The 22,014-nt window shown below is 31.1% G+C and overlaps 1 protein-coding gene across 1 annotated transcript in view; it reads right to left on the reverse strand.

The window, feature by feature from the left end:
- Positions 1-22,014, reverse strand: part of LOC107163971 (peroxidase-like) — a 44,191-nt gene that overhangs the window by 8,151 nt on the left and 14,026 nt on the right. The window contains exons 2-5 of the mRNA XM_089219384.1: positions 21,514-21,580; positions 14,329-14,559; positions 11,871-12,041; positions 150-331 (exon numbers count right to left, since the gene is read on the reverse strand). Of these exons, the coding sequence (XP_089075510.1) occupies positions 150-331; positions 11,871-12,041; positions 14,329-14,559; positions 21,514-21,580 (651 nt within the window). The remainder of the gene's footprint in view (positions 1-149; positions 332-11,870; positions 12,042-14,328; positions 14,560-21,513; positions 21,581-22,014) is intronic.

The following is a 22,014-nucleotide window of genomic DNA, read 5'->3' on the forward strand; positions in this document are numbered from 1 at the left end:
ATGTTGTATTGAAAAATGAATCAAACATTATTTCATTTTAATAAATACTTCACACAGGATAAATTTACGAGTTGTAAGGGGTCTACCCATATTTCCACCCAACTGCGGAAATATGAATAAAATAATTAAAAACAAACAAGTCGACAAACCTTTTGCTGTGGTTTTAAAGTGCACCCAAAATCGTCCGACGATACAGTTCTTTTGGCCGGTAGACACGCTGTACCAAATCTAGAATAGAAATGATCGTTGGCGGGTACGGGAATGGGAAAACAATTGGGATGTAGAGTTTCGATGGGTAACAGTTTACCATTGCTGGCACAACAATCAGGAGCTGAAAAATTAAACATGACATATTGTTAGTTAAAAATGCATCTTTTTGGAAAATTTTTTACGAAAAATAAGTCATCGAATGTATAAACTGGATAATATTTTTTATATAGATTTCTTCGACTTCAAGAATAAAATGAAACATTTTAAATGTTACCATAAAATATTTTCAAGTAAAAAATATTTATCCATCAAAAGCCCAGAAGAAAAAAATTATTTCAAGTACACAATGCAGTAACAAAGTTTTTTTTCTAACTTGTTTATGTTATTTGTATTCTTATTAATTAAAACATTTAATTATGATATTTTATAACATTTAACAAGTTCAATAAATTATTAATTGAAAATGATATTGAATTAATTAAATATCTTAAGTGTATGTACACAAGAGTACCTACTTATGGATACAATTAGATTATACTTGACAATCAGCAAATTAGCAAACGTGGAATTTGTTCCTGGGTCAATTAAAGTGTACGAATTGGTTTCCAAAAAAAATTCTTTCCAGTATACAACTGTTCGAATTGGTTTCTGAATAAAATTACTCATCAGTTTAACAGTATACAACTCATAGTTACAAGAATACGTATAATATGTACAATCGATAATCTTATAATATTTAATTTAAATTAAATTAAATTATTTTCTGATTCCTAACTAAACAATAATTAATCATTATATGAAAATCGGTTAATTGTCGCGTTTCATTAATGAATGTCTGCTGCCCAAAAAGTGCACCTTGGAATTTTCACCCATTTATAAATTTTATATTTACGTGCGAACTTCATCGGTCATGTATAGGGTTTATTTTTATATTTACGTAATATTATAATTTATAATTTTCCATGTATTATGTACTCAACACAAACACATTATCCAGTCCTAAAAACACAAAAGTAATTGTAACACGCACAATATAGCGGGTAAACAAGAAGGCCACTATATTGTTGACGTACAGACGTGCGAAGACGTACCTACTATTATATTATTATTTATTATTATATTATATTGTTTTAGTGTCCTACTCAGCAAACAGGTTTCAACGAAAAATTAGATTGTCTGAACACGAAATTTTAGTTAAATTCATTGAACTAAATGTTAGTTGCATAAAATAAAATCCTCGCGTATATACTTTAACAAGAATACCAGAAAATTGAAAACAATTGCACCAGGAAACTTTACGACACAACCCGTGTACTTACAGCACACATTTATAACTTACATGGGCACATGGCTTCATAAATCACTGTACAATAACGTTACAAATAAATCACATTGTATACTATATTATAAACAAAAATAAAATTTGTAAACGCAATACAATTCCGAAACCCGTCTGTGTTAATATACATCCGGTGCACATACATAACGATAGGACTTATATCCACCCCTGCACAAGAGATCAGCGAACACCAAATCATTGCTCATATTGAATTATAATAACTGTTGAAATACGTGACTTAATACGTTGTGTAACATTCGTTACACCATATTATAAGGAACAGAAAACCTTCTCTGGATAACTCTCATAATATCGTAACAACGGGGGATACCATGTTGCACAGGGACATAATTTGAAGTAGAGTCATATGGGATAGCAACCGTGGAAACCCCGAGGGAGGAGAGCTACTGAGCTCTCCCCCATGTGAAATCTAAAAAAAAACTTTTCAAAACAAAATTAATTAAAACGACATTAAACTAATTAATCAATAAGTTAGGCATTACCATTTTTTCTGTCGTAGAAATAGATTTTTTTCAAATAGTAGAACATAAAAATATTATACTTGTTGTGATTTTCCGAAGAAAAATAAACGAGAAAATTTTATTGTTTTCATAAATTTCTCGTACATCGTGCTGGTTCGTAGAGTAGCACAACTATAAATTTGCTACTCCTATAAAAATGGCAGTGTAGAAATATTACTACCCCCCCCCCTTCCTCGCTACCCCGTAATGACGCCTATGACGTTGCAATTGGTTAGATTCACATTTTTTCAGAGCATAACTCAAAAATATTCACAGATCTCCTCATAGAGAGCCCATCTGAGGGTCGGGAAAACTATAAAATGTGATTACGTTATAACTATACTGATATTGACTAAATTTGATGAGCGATAGCGGATTTCTATTTCTGACAAGACGTATACGGTGTGATGAGGCCGTCAACCGGGACTGATTTGCCGTTTCCGGCCGTGTGACTCGGCACAAAACGATGGGCGTTTTCCGAGCACACACAACGTACCTATTATTATTATTATTATTATTACTATTATATAACGCGTTCCCATCGAGTGCCTATGCACAAGAGCAATGTTTAAAGTCAATATTATAGAGCCAAGCTGAGCGTAATGGGAGGGTGATAAGGTGAGAGGGGGGGAGCGTAGGTATATATATTTTCGAGCGAAAACGCACATTCGGCGTATAATCCGACTACGATGGCTACCAATGTGATATCGTTAATATTATATTAATTACTAGTCATGTGTCTCTGTACTATACATATAATGGACCACTATTACTCGTTAGTTATAATTATATTACTATTATCGTGCTTTCCTTCAGCACGCGTATACTGCAGATGAAGAGGTAGACAATAATAATGATAAAATGATAAATCATATATTTTTTTTGTATTATAAATTCCGCCCGACTGTCCGAGTGTCCAACTCATTATTATAATAATATTTCATATTGTGTGCGACAATAGGTGAAAACGACATCGCTTCGTTAGCGAAAACGATCACGACTCGCCATAATAATAATAACAATATATTATAATAATATTATACATAATATACCATTACATAGCGATTGTGCTTTTGTACATGCGCAAACGGACAAAGTTACGTAAAAATCACTGTTCGATTGCTGGTCGTATTTAGAATGGGCTCAGCTTATTCGGAGATCTTCATTGATGGCGATAATATAATAACAGTATACAAATACTGAAATCTCGTGAAACGGATGAAAATATCAATTGGAAAATTGTTGTGTTTTTTGCCAAGAGCCTCCCGTCAACTCGTCACGTGAACGGTCGCGTAATAATAAATTCAGAACATTTTTTATTCTTATACACATCACCAGCCAGTACTCGACCTGTGACGGTGAGAAATCGCAGTAAATCAATCGTCAAATTCAAATCGCAGGACTTATTGTAATAATAATCTATCAAATGCATATAGAAACATTATTACACCATGTCCAAAACTTACTGCAGTCTGCAGGTCCCATTATTGGCTATTGTCACCTATATATAGATACCGCGTGCATTGTTCAGTAACAAACACGTTGACCAATGATTATCAGTTTTAGTCGAACGCAACAATATACACCGGAGATGTAATAAAATAGTTTATCTTAAGCGTGATAATTCTCGTCGCGTTAGAATAATACAATCTGTACGATATTTTTATAATCGTTGATTGGTGAATAAAAAATCGTCGTCATTATAATATAATAAAGCTGTGAGATATTTCGGATGAAGGTGATAATTTACGTAACTGTCCGCGATGGGCAGTATAAAATGATAATAATAACGACAACTGCCGTATTCCACTCGAGTGAATAGGTTGGTTAGGATGGTTCAGCTGATTTGCGTACCTATTCGAAAATCGTTTATAGGCAACTCGTATGTTATACTTTGTTATTATGACGTCGTATAATGCGTACATCGCAATAAACATTATATTGTCTATTATTATTGCCATTGAATTTTTATATTCATCTATGCTCGAAACAGTCGAAACTATTGCTATTAGGTATTATAATATATTACTAATATTCGCGGGTCTTATAGTGCTATATGTTCGATATAATAATAAAATGTGTTATACAATGTGTCGGCGAATATTCGTATATAGGTTGCAGTGTTAGCGAACGACAACGACAATTGCCGGAGGGCTGAACGACATATCGAGAAAGAAAAAAACTACTGTTACTAAATCCCGTTTCGAACGACTAATCGTCATCGCCCATATTGTTATAATATTATTAAAATTAAAATGAATTAAATTCGATATTGATATACGCCTACTATAATATTATAATCGTCGTTGTATAAGCTACGGACCGGGGCGAAAGCCACTGAACAGTAACTAATGACGTAATCCGATTAAATCGCCTACTTATAATATGGTTATTAATTATTATACCTACAGGTAGGCACACAGTTCTAGAATATCGCATAACACTATATTATATTATTATGATGTATATAATATGATATACAGTCGTAATAAATGCGAAACATGTCGTACAAAACGTTAATCAAATTATTAATGTAAAAACGATTAATTCGTCGTCGTAGACAACAGCCGAGTAGTATATACACCTAGTAAGACAATAATGTTCATCCGTAATAATATATAGTGTTAACATTCACGGAGTAGAATAAATATTTATTCTTAAGGTAACAATATTGTTAAATCATTAATGCTACCTGTACATATTATTAGCACTTCATTTTAGCAAACGTTAGAAGATACTTTATTGTTTTACGAATTGACGTACAAAATGTAGCTAACGCCTTTAGACAATATTAATAATAAATGCTCGTCATTTTATGATTTATAATCCATAAAAATCGGAGTGAATTTTGATGTGATAGGATATGTAGGATTATAAATAAATAGGTTTTTACAATTAGTGCGTTGCGAGTGGTTGATTGAAAAAAATAATATGACGTGTAATCTGACAAAGCCATATTAGATTCATTATGTAGAAATGCTCATTTAAATCAAGTGCATAATATCGATTAATTTTAATAACTGTTTTTATATTATACATATATAATAAATTAAATTCCATTCTAATGCGTTTTTAATAAATTGTTTATTTTGATCGGATATAATTCAGTTAAAAATATTTGTAGTACCTACCTACTTAGGTGATAAGAATGATGTACCTAATTAAGATGATGTGAAAATCACTATTTAACCTCTTGAAAGATGTTAAGTTTTTTAGATAATAATACTTATCACCACGAGAAATAGAGTTATATGATATGAAAGAGGGGAGTATAAAGTGCTTCACATAATGGCGAAAAGATATTTTTACAATTTTATCAGACATTATATTATATTTTTAACGTTTACTGAGATTTTTACGTCTATTCTTTGAGAAGTTAAAAGTATGAAATAAAATAAAAATCCACTATCGCTACCACAGTCATTATAAAAAAAAGAACACTGTCATTTCCGTTGAAAATACTGTAGTCGTTTTGTCGAGTTTCTAAAATATCGACTACATAGGTATAACAAAATATTGTACATTGTACCTTAGAGCATAATATTGCCTGCTAGTATTTGAGTACCTGTTCGTGCGCCAGCATAATATTGTGTATCATTTAAATCTTTCTAATAAATTTAACCTGAACTTTGTAATGGAATCAAATATTGTTCTATACAATTTTAATTAATTTTTCTTGGTATATAATTGTTAACTGTACCTATTGTATATTGTCTTTTTTTTAGGCACATGAACTAACTTTAAAAATAATATGTAAGTTTTTAATCACTATTACAACAATGGCACCCAGTTATAAAGTACTACAGCTGCAAGTGCTCTGGAGAGGGTTGGGTATAAATTACTGGTTTGACAAGAAAGTTTATAAATCATAATATAAACTTAAGTCTATAATACCTAATTAATTTTCGTGATATACCTACAGTGATTAATAAGTGAGTAAAATTGAGTAAATTCAAAATAATTTTGGAGTGCAACAAGAATATTATTTTTTTCGAAAGAAAAAATTGGGTTAGTGTTTAATTTTTTTACTGAATGTCTGCTGTAAGTGTTTTCAAAATACTTCTGTGCGCTATTGTAATACATTATATTTTTATTACGAATATAGCTCAAGAGCCTTTAAAAACAATAAATTGGCCTCTGCCCAAAAAAATTGAAGACTCTATTTAGTCTATACGTTATGATTTTTTAAATAATATGGGTGAGTAAAATAAAACTAAACGTCAAAAAACCAATTATTACGTTTAATGATATACGATTTTTGATTTACAATATCGGCTCCTACCCACATTCGTAATTGATCATAGGAAAAATTATGAAATGCATTAAACTGTAGTTGTAGAAAAAAAAAATCATTAAATATAATGCATCCGGTGACACTCTATTATACTTTTTGATCAATTAAATTATTTAATAACTATATTGTGAATTATTTTTACAGTCTTCAAATTGCATGTTTGTTCATTTGAATTGTTTTCCTGCAGGTGAACTCGTGACAAAATTTTACCAATTACGTTATAGGTAATAAATTGAACACAATTTTATTTCAAAAAGTAAGTGAAGGAGTTCGTCCTTACTCTATATTATTCCAATGATAGTATTATTACCACGGCGTAACACACTGACACAATATTTTTGTTATTATTATTATTATTATTTTTTTTTTAACGTTATTAACAATTTTTAAAATTGCATTTTCGAGAATGATATTATTCTGCATAATGAACAAATTATTTTTAAGGACTGTGCAGTGCACCGGTAAATATAGTATTACGTTATTATTATTATAACACACGCTTGCGCATGTAAGTCACTGCTGCAGAATAAAGAACTCAACGATTCGTGTGGTTCGATAAGGCCATCAAACACACGCGTCGTGATAAAATTAACCGCATCCTTTTTTTTTTGTTTTCGCGATCCATTATAGTATTGGTATTATAGTACTATAATATAGTGTGCCGCCTATCATGGTGATAGTAATAACAATAGTACCTATATCCATATGTGTATAATATATTATAATGTTATATATGAAGCTCCCACAACCCCTTCCACTGGTCGTGAAATAAATTTTAAACGCAAAAACAATAATAATTCCCGAGATCAAGCTAGGTATCTAAAAATCGTAAATATTTTAAAACAAAATGGTACCCATAACTTTTTTTCGTTTAAATTCTGGTTGCGTTTTGACTGAGAATTGAATATAGAATAATAATATATTTATACGGTTCACCGTAAGCGATTTATATAGAATCTGTATTGCACTCGTTATCTAAAAGTCGCTCACAGTGTTGCGGTAACGAGTGCTTTTCACGAGTCACATCTATTAGGTCATAAACAAATTGATCTAATGTCCTATAGTATGAAATGGATTAAAAACGCATAAACATATTTTGTTAACGAAAAAATGGTGTTTATAAACGAACCGTTAACGATAATATTCTATATAAATTACTTATATCGATAAATGATAATGTCTAAAATGCGAATACTCCGTACGGTCTATAGTCTGTGCAAAACATAAACTTAAAAGTAAGATCAATAAAAATAATGAAATCAGTAATAAAAAAAACTTTTTGGTTTGAACTCAAATATTGATTTCGACTTTTGAGTAAAAATAAAAATATGAAATCAAATAGGTATAGATAACTCGACAATATTTCGTTTTTCTGTTATACTCTTACAGTTAAAAAGTTTATTTTTTCTAAGCACACCCTTTCTAAACGACTTACTGTAAACACTGAAGCACTAGCAGTATATAATATTATGCATAATTCATAATTCACAAATCACAATATTATATAGAAATGAGACGGAATATTGGACAACAATAATTTTATTTTATGTAGATCATCGGCGATTGATCCTGAAGGGGAGGGGGTTACGGCTTACAATATGACGATAATATTTTAACAATCTATAGTTATGTATTTATTATTTATATAAATATATATATATTTATATATAATGTATAATATTATTATATAATGTTATGTTATTACGACGACGACGTAGGCGGGGATGATGATGAGTGATGACGATAAATTAATAATAATAATAACATAATATTAAAATAATGTTATCGTCTTACAGGGAAAACGCTCGCGGATATAGTGACCTCGAACAGGCGATTGCTTGTCCAAAACGGGGAAGACCGGAATGCAGCTTCTGCATCACGGGGTAGACTCGCGCGGCCTCGAATCGCGTACAGCGTCCGATTAATTAAAAACGCTTTCGATCGCACGACCAAAAACAACAAAAATATATTATAATACGAGTATTAATAATAATAATATAATAATATAGTGATATAGTGTAACATTAATGTTGAGCACGCACTCACGAGTCGTCCCGCAGACCTCGCCGGTATTTGTTTTGACACGTCTCATTACGCTAAACTATATATATGTATATAATACATGTTCGCGATGCGTTTAATATAACATATTATACTTGTCATGTATGTGTGTGCACGAGGAAGACTTGCGCCGGTTAATTATTTAAACGACAGCGTAGTGTATTATATTTTATTGTAATTGTATTTCTTTATCTATAATATCGTCTCGTGTGTCGACAATAATAATATCACTCGTAAATCGACGACAGCGAGGAAAGATCATAATATTATATTAACCTATACACATCAGACGACGATCGTTTCCCCGAGCGTTCCTCGTGTCGTCAGAATGTTGAATGTCCGCGCTGTTTAAATCATTAATTATTCCGATTAACGCCTAATAATTTTATGATATTATGAACGTTGTATGATTATATTATAATATATATATTATGTACACGTTATACTATTATGTGTTATATTGTGTCACAGCCAATGTTTTTAAGAAAACAGTTATTCTTATTTAAACGTATCCTACATAATATACTTATACGTATAAAAATAAAAATATTAACATATTGTTCGAAAAAAAAAATATTCAAACGACGACGATAATGATTTGTAAACTAATGTAGGTAGAGTATTTCGAATCGATACTCGTAAAAATACGAGGAACCGTACAACTATTGGCGAGAATTTTACAAAGTCATAATAAATTTTCGAAATTAGTTAAAATGATGTTCATAGAACCACTCAAAAACTGAAATATCGGAGAAAAAATTCAACGAGAAAAATAAAATGTCCCCCATAACTTTAAAATATAGAACAATAGGTAAATTCATTCAAGTAATGAAACAAACAAAACTTAATGGGTTTAATTGAATGTAAATTCTCCGTGGCATCATGCCTTTTTAAGATAGATATATCAAATCGGTATAACGAGGTAATCCCCGTTATTAAGTGAATTCAGTCTCCTGCTGCAGTTTTTTACGTCGCAATATATAAGGATAATATTATCTAGTCGGATCCTATTTTCAACGAATCACGATCGACCTACGCATTCTGCGAGCATAATATTTGAATTCGTTATATAGGATCTAATGCAGTCTGCACTGATAAATAAGATCGCATTTCCTCTGTTTTCGATTTTATTCGCACTAAAGCCGATAAAATTGGATGAATTCTTAATAATTGTACTGTACGTATTGCTATCGCAGCACCCTCGGATCGTTCGCGTGCCGTTTGAAATATTTACTATACATTCATACAACATATTGCACGTACCTGTGCGATTATTATTAATAACAACAATCGTCACGAGTGCAATAATTTATTATAAGCAAAGGCGGGACAAATCTCCGTTTTCAATCCCCTTAAGTATACGATTAGTGATTACTTTATGATAGTGGTGCGCATACCTCTATATATATATACCTCTATATTATACAACCGTGACCGTAACTGTGTCAAGTCCACGACCTCGTCACGTCCACCAATCCCATACGTGTAAAAAACACGTCGTACGCCAGTGGTATATAGGTATATACTCGTACGTATTGCAGGGTGCCCTGCACGAAATCCCCGATAGATCGCTCTTGTCGTGTCGCAGTTTTGTCGGGAAAATTTCGTTTACACAATAACGTCATCATATATTTTGTATTATTGAAAATGTAATTTCACGTTTGATGTTTGTTTGATGAATCGTATTTTTCACGGCCTTTTAAAAGTTCGATCTCCTGCACGATTGTTGTTGTTGTTGAAAGATTCGAACGAAGAACTCCGTTTTTGGACACATCGTATAATCCTATATATGTGCGGTATACAATGTATATATATATATATATATATATATATTGCATACCTTACGTGTGTATATACTTATGTGGCCAAGTCATATTATCATAATATTATAGTACGTATAATGTAGGAGATATTATTGTATTGTGGCAGAAGGTAGGCACGTAATTATATTATAGTTGTCCTATTTATGCGATGTCCTTTGAAAAAAATAAAAGATTACTAAACATTAAAATTTTTGAAAAAAACAGCATCTAGATCTTATACTCATATAGAATATAATGCTTGCTTTTAATTATAAACCAAACAGAACCTTTGTAAGAAAAAAAATATTAATTCTAGTGTGAATTGGTATCTTTTAAATAAAAAATATAATTTTCCTTTTTCGGTCCGTCTGATGAATAATAAACAATTTTTTTAATTATTTTGACTATGCACAACACGTTAAATATTTTTTTAAGCAGTAATCGTTGTTGATTTAATAGAGATTAACTCGATAAAGAGTCTGAAATGAAGAGTATGCACTTTAAGTCAGCCATAAAGTGATTATATATAAGCCACTAAGGTATGTTATATAAAGATAGTATTACATATTATAAATTTAAATTTGATTATTTATAACATTCTGAAAATTATTTTAAGGAATGTTTTACGCAAAAAAAGTACTTTATACAATTATACTTTGAATATAATTATTTACCTTATACCTACCTTATTTAAGTATTCACATAATTTTAGTCAACAAAAGTTAAAAACTAGTGCTATAATATTATAGTTGTAGTGTTGAACCTAAAGGGTTTATGTTAGTTTTTATCGTGACACTTTAAAATAGAATATTATTACGTTAATTCAAGCACAATATTATAGAAACAAGTCTGACGTATAACATCATGAAAAAATAACAAAATATTAAGATTATCCATCAAACTTTATATACTCGTATTTTCTGAATCGAATATGAATTATAACTTATTTTTTTCAAATTTCAAACATAAATTATTGTCTACCGCAGAACATATTCTAAACGTACCTATATAATATTATGGTTGAAAACTAGACAACGGTAAATCGTATACCATACTGTTTAATGCATATTATATTATCCAATATTATTTTTTCTATTCTTTACTATTCAATGTTTACTTTCTTTCAGAATACATAAAATATCAATAGCTCGTTTTGACTTGAACAATTTACTAGGTATTGGGTGTGGCGTTATGTTTTTTATGATCTTTTTTTTTTGCTTTGAACGGACGCCAGTACTAATTATTCATCACGAAATACGTGTATTTTTATTTATTTGAGTTCAATGTAATTCCTAACATTTTACAGCTGACTAAAATCGTTTACACACGCGTAATCAATTCACGGTCATTACAATATAATATGATCATTAATTAGTTTTAAGATAAGTCAACATCGTTCCAAGATAATTAAATTCAAAAAATTTGTAGAGCTTTAATAATGTTATAAGACATATTTAATAATGTTGGGATAACGTCGCGGCCTTAAGAACAAACACGAAATAATTACTGTTTGCTCGTTTACGCATGTTCGTTAAGCGTTTTTTCAGACGTTTTACATAAACACACCCTATGCGCCGGATCGTATAACACATAGGCTCCTGCAATTTGCTACGTATTATAATACTGTTTATGCTTCGACTTACCGGATTTCTCGGTGAGCAGAGTGACGTCATGTGCAACGACTTGCGCCCACTGCATAACGGCGAGCGTAAACCGTATGTCAGGCACGTTCCTTTCCGGGAACAGCGTCGTACGGATCAGCCTAGCACTGGGAAGTACCCGTCCGAATGAGGTCAATCTCGGTCTGCTCTCACCTAAAGCAAACACAGCAGCAGTTGTAGTAATTATTGTAATTATTATATTGTACGGATGCATCGCATACGCCATATTTACCTAGGCGATTTCAGTTATTTGTTATCAATTGGTCGCAAAACCCGTAATGTATAGACAGACTATATAGGTTAATAAAAGGCACGCGTTCAATACTCAACATATATTATAAGTAGATAATCAATTCGTAAATATAGACATTTATGACTGTATGCAATTAAAATTATAAAACACTGTCTTCAATAATTCTAATAAATTTTCAATACACTTTACGCAGAATAATGCAAGTTTTATAATGACTTACGATATAGTTTCGACCGTCATTGGTCCCTAATTAATATAAGTCTTAAAAAAAAAGCTTTTGTTCCGAGTTTCTCGATATAATAAACAAAACCTAAAGTTTCGACTAAGGTCCGGAATAACATACCGGTTTCAAAAAGAAAGTAAAAATGATTTATGCGTATGAGCCTATAGGTGAAAACATACGAATGTAGTCATCGACACTAAGTGCATTGGGTTTCAATATGTCCCAAGGCGATAGCTAAAATAAAACTAGTTTCTAAGTCACAATTTTTTCATTAAATTACATCGAAATATGTACTCGCGTACAACATAATAATATTTCATAATAAATTCGTTACGCTGCTCGGAAACCATAATATTCTGGTAGTTAATCATTAATTGGAGTGATTAAATAACAAAATAATATAGCATATATTATCTTATTTTCTAAAACTAATATAATAATAATTTTGGACACGTTATTATAGTGATGAATAATGAATATATTGTAATAGTTTCAAATCAGACTTTTTTTTTATGTTTATTAGAACTTCAATATATGTATTAGGTTAATATACAAAACTCAAAAATTGTATGAAAATTGATACTCTCAAAACCTATAAATATATCTGAACTTTTCGGATATTCTATTTAGTAGTGTGTAACATTAATATAATAACGAGTTATAGACATTTCTGTGTGTACAAAAAGCCATTCGATCGAAAGAAGTAACCATGGTTACCCGTCCCTTTAACAGAGATCCTGAGGTGACGTATTATAGTACGTGCAGAAAAAAGCCTCGAAAAGTTATTAATTACCGAAAACGTGAAAAAGCTGATATAGGATAGAATAATATAAAAGCTTAAGGATTTTATAGTTAATTATATGAATGTAGGTATGAGTATAAAGTATATAATAAAATAATTTTAAAACGTACCTTACAATAGGACATTATTCACAACATACCAATAGGTAAGTGTAAATAAATAGGTAGGTAATCCATACATCATTTCGAATTTGTAAAATTATTAAATCTACTGGAGTGCAAAATGTTAATGAGTGTCTTACTTTTAAAGTAACTTACAAAATGTAAAAATTCAACGTTCAAGAGGTTCACCTTGTTTCGGTCGAAATGAACCGTATGGAGTATGATGGTGGTATAATAATAAATGGTTATAACATATAACTTATAGGTATATGAAATGATTTTTTGACGCGCAGTAGGTAATCATTAAATGAACACCTTATATTGAAATAACGTTTTAAAATAATTACAACGAACTATTTACCAGTGTATCAATTTATATTTTTGATATAGATACATACTTATATAAGTACATATGTAACCTTGGTGAAACTGTTTCGGTCTACAATTACTTACTATAATATACATGAAAATAAGAGCAGACCCGTTCAGATCTATATAAATATTGTCTAGTTAATGTCTAAAACGTGTTTTATAATTAATCAGTAGGTAATACATACAATATTATAGGTAGTAGTTATGTCATCTAAATGTTCCAACGTACATCCATATATTATGTATGCAGTGCGCACCGTTATGACATGGTAGCTTATACCACGAAAAGTTGTGAATTTAAAATCGGTTTGATTACCATTTAATATAATGTGTAAGAAGTGAAACAAGCGCATTATACATAGTAGAAAGTTAATTAAACATGGTTACAAAGATAAATATAGGATCTGAAAAATAATGAGTGTTGATCTTAAATTTTAATATATTGTGCGCCTATACTAAATAGGTTGTAAACGACAGCGAAAAAAAGACGTTTGGGTGTAGTCGAATGATGATTATATCAAAAGTTTGATAGGCATAGTCAAGACGTTTATTATAAGTATAAACTACATATTATAACTTAATATTATTATTTTATTATACCCACCGTGTCATGTTATTAATTATAATGATCCTATAATAGTACAATATTAATTTATGATAGAAAGATATTAGGTGTAACGTTTACTGACCGTCTTGGTAAGCAGCTGGTAACAGTCTGACCAACGCCGTGTTTACCGATCCCCATCCAGGTTGTTGTAAGTTGTTGCAACTACCATCAAAGCTCCTGTACCGAGCCCGAGGGTTGCAAGGTATGCTGGTCAGGCAAACGTCGGCCACGTTTTGCTGGGCCACACTTTGAGCACCTGTGACCATCGTGCCACCCGCATTGACGGCGGCGGCAACTGGAGAGTCGGCTGTACCTGCGGAAAACACACTCATGATGAAAAAACAAACGTACAGATAGGTCGCGAAAACACTGCAGTTGTGTGGGCACAATGTCATAGTATGATATTTTTTTTATTTTTTTTTTTTCGTTTCATTTCGTTTCGTCTGAACCACAGCGGTGCGCGGTGAAACGGTACCGTGCGTCGGATTAGGCACGAGGATGGACGGTATAATCAAATGTCGATTAAACTGCAGCAGTTTCACGAGTGACCTTGTTCCGAATCATATTTTATTATTTATCTATTTTTTTTGTTTTCTTACGAACGTGTTGAGATGGAAAATTTTTTACTAGCACGCAGGACGTTGCGAAAAAATGTCTAATCCGAATACAAGTGCCATTTATATTACATACAAGTATATTATATTAGGTAACCGATTTGGTGATTATTGAAAATCAAACAATTAGTGCAGCACCCTCAGTAAGAAAAAATTCCCCATATTTATCCCCCCTACAACCTATAAATGATGATAATACGATAAATCACTCGAGTTGTGTGAGTGTCGATGCAGTCAATGCAGCATTCTTTCGCATAATACCAACGTATTTTTTTTAATTTCTCGGATATCGTGGACAGCATAATATCGAGTTAAGACTTGGATTATTGAAACATTTCATCGGATATATATAGTCATACAGATAAATTATACCTATATATTATTAGTGATCTGTATTTACTTGATTTAATTAAAATCTATCCAATATATACCATGAAGATAGTTTAACTAATATTTGTTGATACGATTTTTCAAATAACTATAATAATACTTGTGTGAGTAGTGCATACTACATAATATTATTATTATTAAAATGTTGAACCCACATTGATACCAATATAGGACAAATGTAGTTTTGTGTTTCATTTTGCATATTAAATAATAATTTAACTTAATGTTTTGGTACACATACCTACTAGGACACTATAGATAGGTAAGTAAATACTAGTATGCTATATAATATTAATATTACGACATTCGTTTAAAATGTAGTTGCAAATCAAAGTAAAATGAAAGAATGGATACTCGAGGATCTATACCACTTGAAAGTTTAAATTCTTAAATATTTATCTGAACTTATACTCGTGAAAAAACCACTAGGTACTGTAAAATTTATTAATACAGAATTTAAATTTAAAATGAAGAAATTTGAATGAAACAATTATTTGTAAGATTATAAATATCAAATCCTTGAAATTCCTTTTTTGTAACAGTAAATAATATTTTTTTGATTGAAAAAAACATATTTTTGTTATATATGTATATATAAAAAAACAATTACTGCTGTATAATAATCTCGCTATACCGTGCTTGTAATCACACGTTAAGTGTAAATACAAATAAAACAGTGGTAATTTGTGTATAAGACAATTTCTAGTTTTTCTTTTAGATTTAAAAAAAATAATAAGTGACCTAGGTATATTATATCAAGGAAATAGTGTAAAACTATACAGAGTTGGGCGTGCTTTTCAATAATTTATAATAAATTGTTCTTTTTTGAAACTTGCACAAAATACTGGGTCATTAGTATTTAAACTAAATTGTGTTAGGTACTTGTGTACATGTAAATTGACCACGTAACAATAAGTTAATTTTCTGTAACGATTAATATGTTAAACAGTCTGCTATCTAGCGGAAATCCGAAGTAATCGTGATTAAAAATGTATCAGAACTTACTGTTTAAAACGGAATAATGATAATAACTCACATAATTTAATATTTTTTAAAAAAACTCTTAAATGGCAATAAACATTATTTTATGAATCATTTAATTTGTAAATAATACGCTAACACTTAAAGTAATATTCACTATTAACTTATTTTACATAGAAATATAAAATATATTATAACTCTATCAATCAAAAATTTTCGTGCAACACACTTTAAACATTTATCGTTTATGATGTAAATATGTTACATAATTTTTTTAATTATTTTAATTATGACCACCAAAATTATGATGGATTTTCGTGAAATCAATTTAGAACATCAGATTTATGTAGTCACAATTTGAACCACATTAATACAATATTATTATTGACTGGCTACGTTAGATACTCAAGTTTCAGTTACTTGTAGAGATACATAGACGGAAGACTCAACAACGCTGTTGCAGTGACTGCTCGAAAAATCACCGGTGAAAAAATCCAAAATCAAATCATCACACTCGTCTGAGTGAACAACCAATTAGGTATGTATAGATAGACGCGGATCGTGAAAATTCGATTTTTCCAACTTTGGGTTCCTCGAACCAGCAGTTTTTCTGATCGGAATCGCTGTCTCTTTTTTTTAGATATAATGTTACCTATTGATATTAACGTGTCAATGGTACTATAAAAGTTTAAAACCACTGTCCGGACGAGTTTTTGAGAACCGTTTCCACGTTGTGTCCTTGACGAAGATCGTGAAACGGAGCACTCCGTTGCAATCGACGAAAGAAAAAAAACGTATTTATCGGGTGCCAGTAATAAGTGATTTCTGTCGTGCGTGGCGCACCTTTGAACTGTTCGAAAATCTGATGACGATCACGCAAGTCACCGATTCCGCCGCCTCCGTCGTCGTCAACAACTACGTGTTCCTACGAGAAAACGATTCAATAGTGAAAGTCCCACACGGCGACGACGGTGGCGTAAAGGTCGTTTGGAGAGATAGAAGAAATAAGAGAAAAAACACAAATATACAGCCGACCCAAAGGGACACAGACAAGTGAAAATAACGTAAGGCTACGAATGAGATAGGTACCTACACCATCGTTATTGCGCTCAACGGAACTTACAATAATACTATTATTCGATTTATTTATACTTTTTAATATTTTAATACGCATACTGAACAATAAAGTGGTGTAAACGAAGAATTCGACGTGAACATTTTACACGCAAATCGCACGACAATATTATTTATTTATTTTCCAAATACACCCTGTACAATACATCGTGACGTGAACGCGATATACCGTATGCTCGGTATACGGTGAAAAGTAGACGTCGTCGTCGGCGTGCCAGCTGGTAAAAAAAAAAAAAAAACTAAGTACGAACTGTGAGACGAAGGAAACGCGGGAGGCCATCTATTGTTCGAGACGCGGACACACGTGACCTCGGGGTACCATCACCACGATCATCGTCCAAACACACTGTGTATTATGGTAACATCCGGACATCGGAAAAACGTTTCCGATTCGTAAAATCAAAAATGTACCGGTAGACAATTCGTCGTCTCAGAATGAAAAGGTTCTAATAGGTATTCAACTTAAAAATGTAATATTATATTAAATAATAAAAAGTTTATAATATAGGTACGTGGTGTAAAAGCTAAAATAATTTACACGTCTAGAAAGTTGGTATCACTGAATAAAATATATTATTTAAATCAGTATCAAAAAGTTCTAACTCAATCAATAATATATTTATTTAGAATAAAAAGGTTCTAACTATTAACTAAACAAATAATTGTTATTTTCAGAATGAAAAAGTTCTGCACGTAAAACATTTTAATTCTAAATACAATATTTTAGTGTTTTATTATTAACTTGATCAAAAATTACGGTAAAAACAAAATTCAAGTAAAGTTGTGTTCCTTTGAACTTTCTGGATACAGCATCAAATTTTGGTAACTTAGTATTTACGGCGAAAAAAATTATTCCAATTCTAACTTAAAAACGTGCTCCTGAACAATTACAAAAATTACGTTAGAACCTTTTCATTCTAAGACGACGAATTATAGTATTTTGGTATGATATTGGGTATTAATTATTTTTATTATTATTATTGTAGAGTTGATGACGCTCGTCTAGTACGAACAATAATAATTATCATCACAGCCACCCGGTGCTCGTGTTCAGATCGTTTTTGTCGTGCATAGAAAACAATATTATTATTATTATGCGATGACCGACTTACTATCCGTATACACTATACAGGGTACGATGGTTAGAATTTCGTTAAAGTTATGATACTAATATCATTGATTTGATAATCATATGAGTATAAAATGTATTTTAATGTTTTGTCACTCGGACGTCCTCCGTGCAGTGAGATAGGGACAGTGATTTAAATGCGAGACCACCGACATTTTGGAGTGTACGTTTGCAGATGGTCACTCGATGGGCGAAGCGATGGAGCGGTGGTAATGTAAGTGGTTTTTTATGTGGTTATGTTAATATTTTGTAGTATTGGGAGGGGGAAAAACGTATTTCGATGAAAAATTTATAATTCTATAATTCTTATTACATTTCAGTGGTATGGAATCGTTGATCGTGCTGTTTGTGAAGCGGTTTTCGCAGTAACCGTTTCGTGGTCGGTCGATGGAGAATATAATATCGTAATAAATCGTTGCGCGAGACGTGTCCGAAATAATAATTTGTGTACGTCTCTGGTGAAATTTGACCGGATGGATATCGCGGGCATATTATCGTCGCGGCCTACACAAAGAGCTTTCGGCAGTCGTCGGTAGTCTTATCACAAAGAAAATAATTATTATTATTCCACCCGTAAACGCTCTATATAATATATAAAACTATAATACCTATATGTACATAATAATATAGCGGCTGCGCATAATGTTTTGGTTTCGATTCTCAATGAAAGTCACTTTGCAATGGATTGAGGTTTCGAGATTTTCTTTTTTGTCGAACAATTGTAAAAAATATAAATGAAAACTTCTAGGTATATGCATACCAGAATTATTATATTATGTACAATAATATACATAACATTCGTATTAAAAGTTTAAGTTTATTAATAATAGTGCTTTATGCATTTGTGCGTTTTGTTTTTACGATTCGCCGAAATTCATTAATCAAAACTGTTAGAGTTACCTACTTGATAACAATCTAGTCTTATAATACAACAATATACTTTATACATAAAGTCGGAATGTTCAATAGTCATTGATATTTTATTCGAATTTCTCTATTAGAAATTAATAACAATTTCGCTATTATTATTTCTCATTATTGTGACTGTCAAGAAAATTAATTGGCATATTTGCAATTGCATTTTAAATAACGATAGAATTTGCATCAAATTGCGCAGCACGCTTAAAAATAATATCATTCCCATAACACATAGACTAAACTAAATCTTATAAAATAATTAATGCAATCATTACATAAAGAAAAGTTCGAATTCCGAATTATAACTTACAGAATGGGTAATTTGAAATTGTTGTAAAATATAAATCATAAATCATACATTATGACGTAATTGTATAATTATTATATTCACATTAACGTGCCTACTATAAAATATTATTATATCGCTTATTGAAGTTAAATCTTGGAAATGTGTAAATATGTTTCATGCTAAAATCATTAATATACTTAATCTATGAATATAAAAAATCTCATTTCTATTTCTCGTATAACGAATAGCGGCTATCTTCAACACGAAGGTCGGGTAATTAAATTTGTTTGGTTCGTTGCTTACGAGCTAGGAAGTATGAAAATATTATGGTCATGTGTTAATATCTCGAGTTAAATCACCGGATGAGTATTTAAGAAGAAAAAACTACTAAAACGAAGGTTCTATATCAGAACTTACGTCGCTCGTTTGATATAATACTTACCTAGATAATATTCTAATTTACTTTCTCGATTTAAAATTTGTATAATGCATCCGTGTACTAAATGATTAATAAATTACGGAAATAAATAACTATAGAACATTTAGGACCACGATTTTTGTATTTTATAACTTAAGTATGTCCTCCAAATAACTATGCTTGAGGATCCATTAATGAACTAGTCGTGGGTATTTGAGTGTTTACATTATTCGATTCTATTCAAACGTACGCTAAATGCGTATACACAACGATTTGCATAATAATAATTAGTTGATTAGTCGCTTCAAAAACCGTCTGTATTATTTATCACCGTGCCGATAATTTGCCTGCATAAATCTCAAATTTTCAATCTGGTATAGCTGCAGGAATGTTAAGGTTACATTAGCCTTATATTATAACTTGCTGTCTCGAAAATAATGAAGAGGTACACGTATCATACTTTGCATTAGAATTATGATGGGATTTTCAATAATATCGATGCTTCAGACACCACGATTTGTATATTTCGACAAATTACCATAAAACAGAATAATAATATGCAAGTACTTAGAATGACCTCAACTTCGTAATGACATTGATCAAACATTGATCATACAATTTATATTTAATACTTGTAAAAATCATTAGTTGTCGATACGTCTTAAAAAGTACATATAATATTAATTAATAGAATATTTATATAAAAATACATTTTAAGTAATTGCCTGACATTGTTTGTTATATGTAATAAGACTAAACTTAAATAATATTTAAAGAATTATTATCAAATAATGTATGTTAATATCTTGTTCTGTAGTTATGACGTTATGTGTGTGTCAACAATAATTATTGGATTTAATATGTTTCCCTGATGTCTCGTTTTATTGTTCGACACTCCTATATGATTGGATAGAAATCTCAATTTAATTTTATATTTAAACTTTCCAACTAACGTCAATAATGAAATTAAAACAACCGGTGGCTGGCTGTTTTTGGACATTCTCATAGGTACAAGCTATTAATCCTACTCTACATATTATTATAAATTAAAATATACCTACTATGAATAAAAAAAAAACAGGTATACATATGTGCATATCCTGTTCTTTTATAGGATGCTGTTAATCTTTTTTTTTTTAGCGGAGATGACTAATATGCCGCTAGTACACACTATATTTCATAACTTTCAAAGATTAAATATTATAATTACGGTACAATGCGGTTCCGCGGTCGGAATAATCTTCGGACCGCAAATAAACAATAGGAACCCGGAACAATAAAATTGTTCAACCCGAATGGAAAATATAAGGTAGGAATGCCTAAATAATATCACTCATCATTTAATTACGCCTTTCGTTATTAAAATGGTTACGTTTATATTTTTCTCAACTTACCGATCCTTGAATTCCATGGCAAAAAATCGATGAAACTTTGCCTCCTGGTCCGACCGTTCGTGTTGGTCTGAAACAATAAAACGAAATCAATCGATTGAAATCTTTAGTATAATATATTGCTTTATTAACGTCAATATTATACAAAGAAAACGTATTTTTTATTATAAACAATTTAATATAATATAGATCACGGTCTAGTCGTATGCGCGCACTTTCGCTATCCGTCTCGATGGAAATTCAAACAAGGCGAGGTGACATCTAATACCGTTATGACGTAATGCGTACAGCTGTTTATTACTTCTGCGCACTGACCACAACTATTTGTTGGCGCCTGCAAGTTACAAAATTACCACGAGAGCTATTTAAGTGGTTTTGAGGGTGGGGAGAAGGTGTAATTACATGCGATCAAAAACTGAGCAACTGACGTCACCCGTAGGCACAGATTCGGGCAAACGCCATGGTGGTCTATTCAAATTCAAAACTTTCAAAAATTGTGTTAAA

The sequence above is a fragment of the Diuraphis noxia genome, unplaced genomic scaffold (genome assembly GCF_037042655.1).
Source record: "Diuraphis noxia isolate RWA-SAM2 unplaced genomic scaffold, SU_Dnox_SAM2 contig0002, whole genome shotgun sequence".
Lineage (NCBI taxonomy): Eukaryota > Metazoa > Arthropoda > Insecta > Hemiptera > Aphididae > Diuraphis > Diuraphis noxia.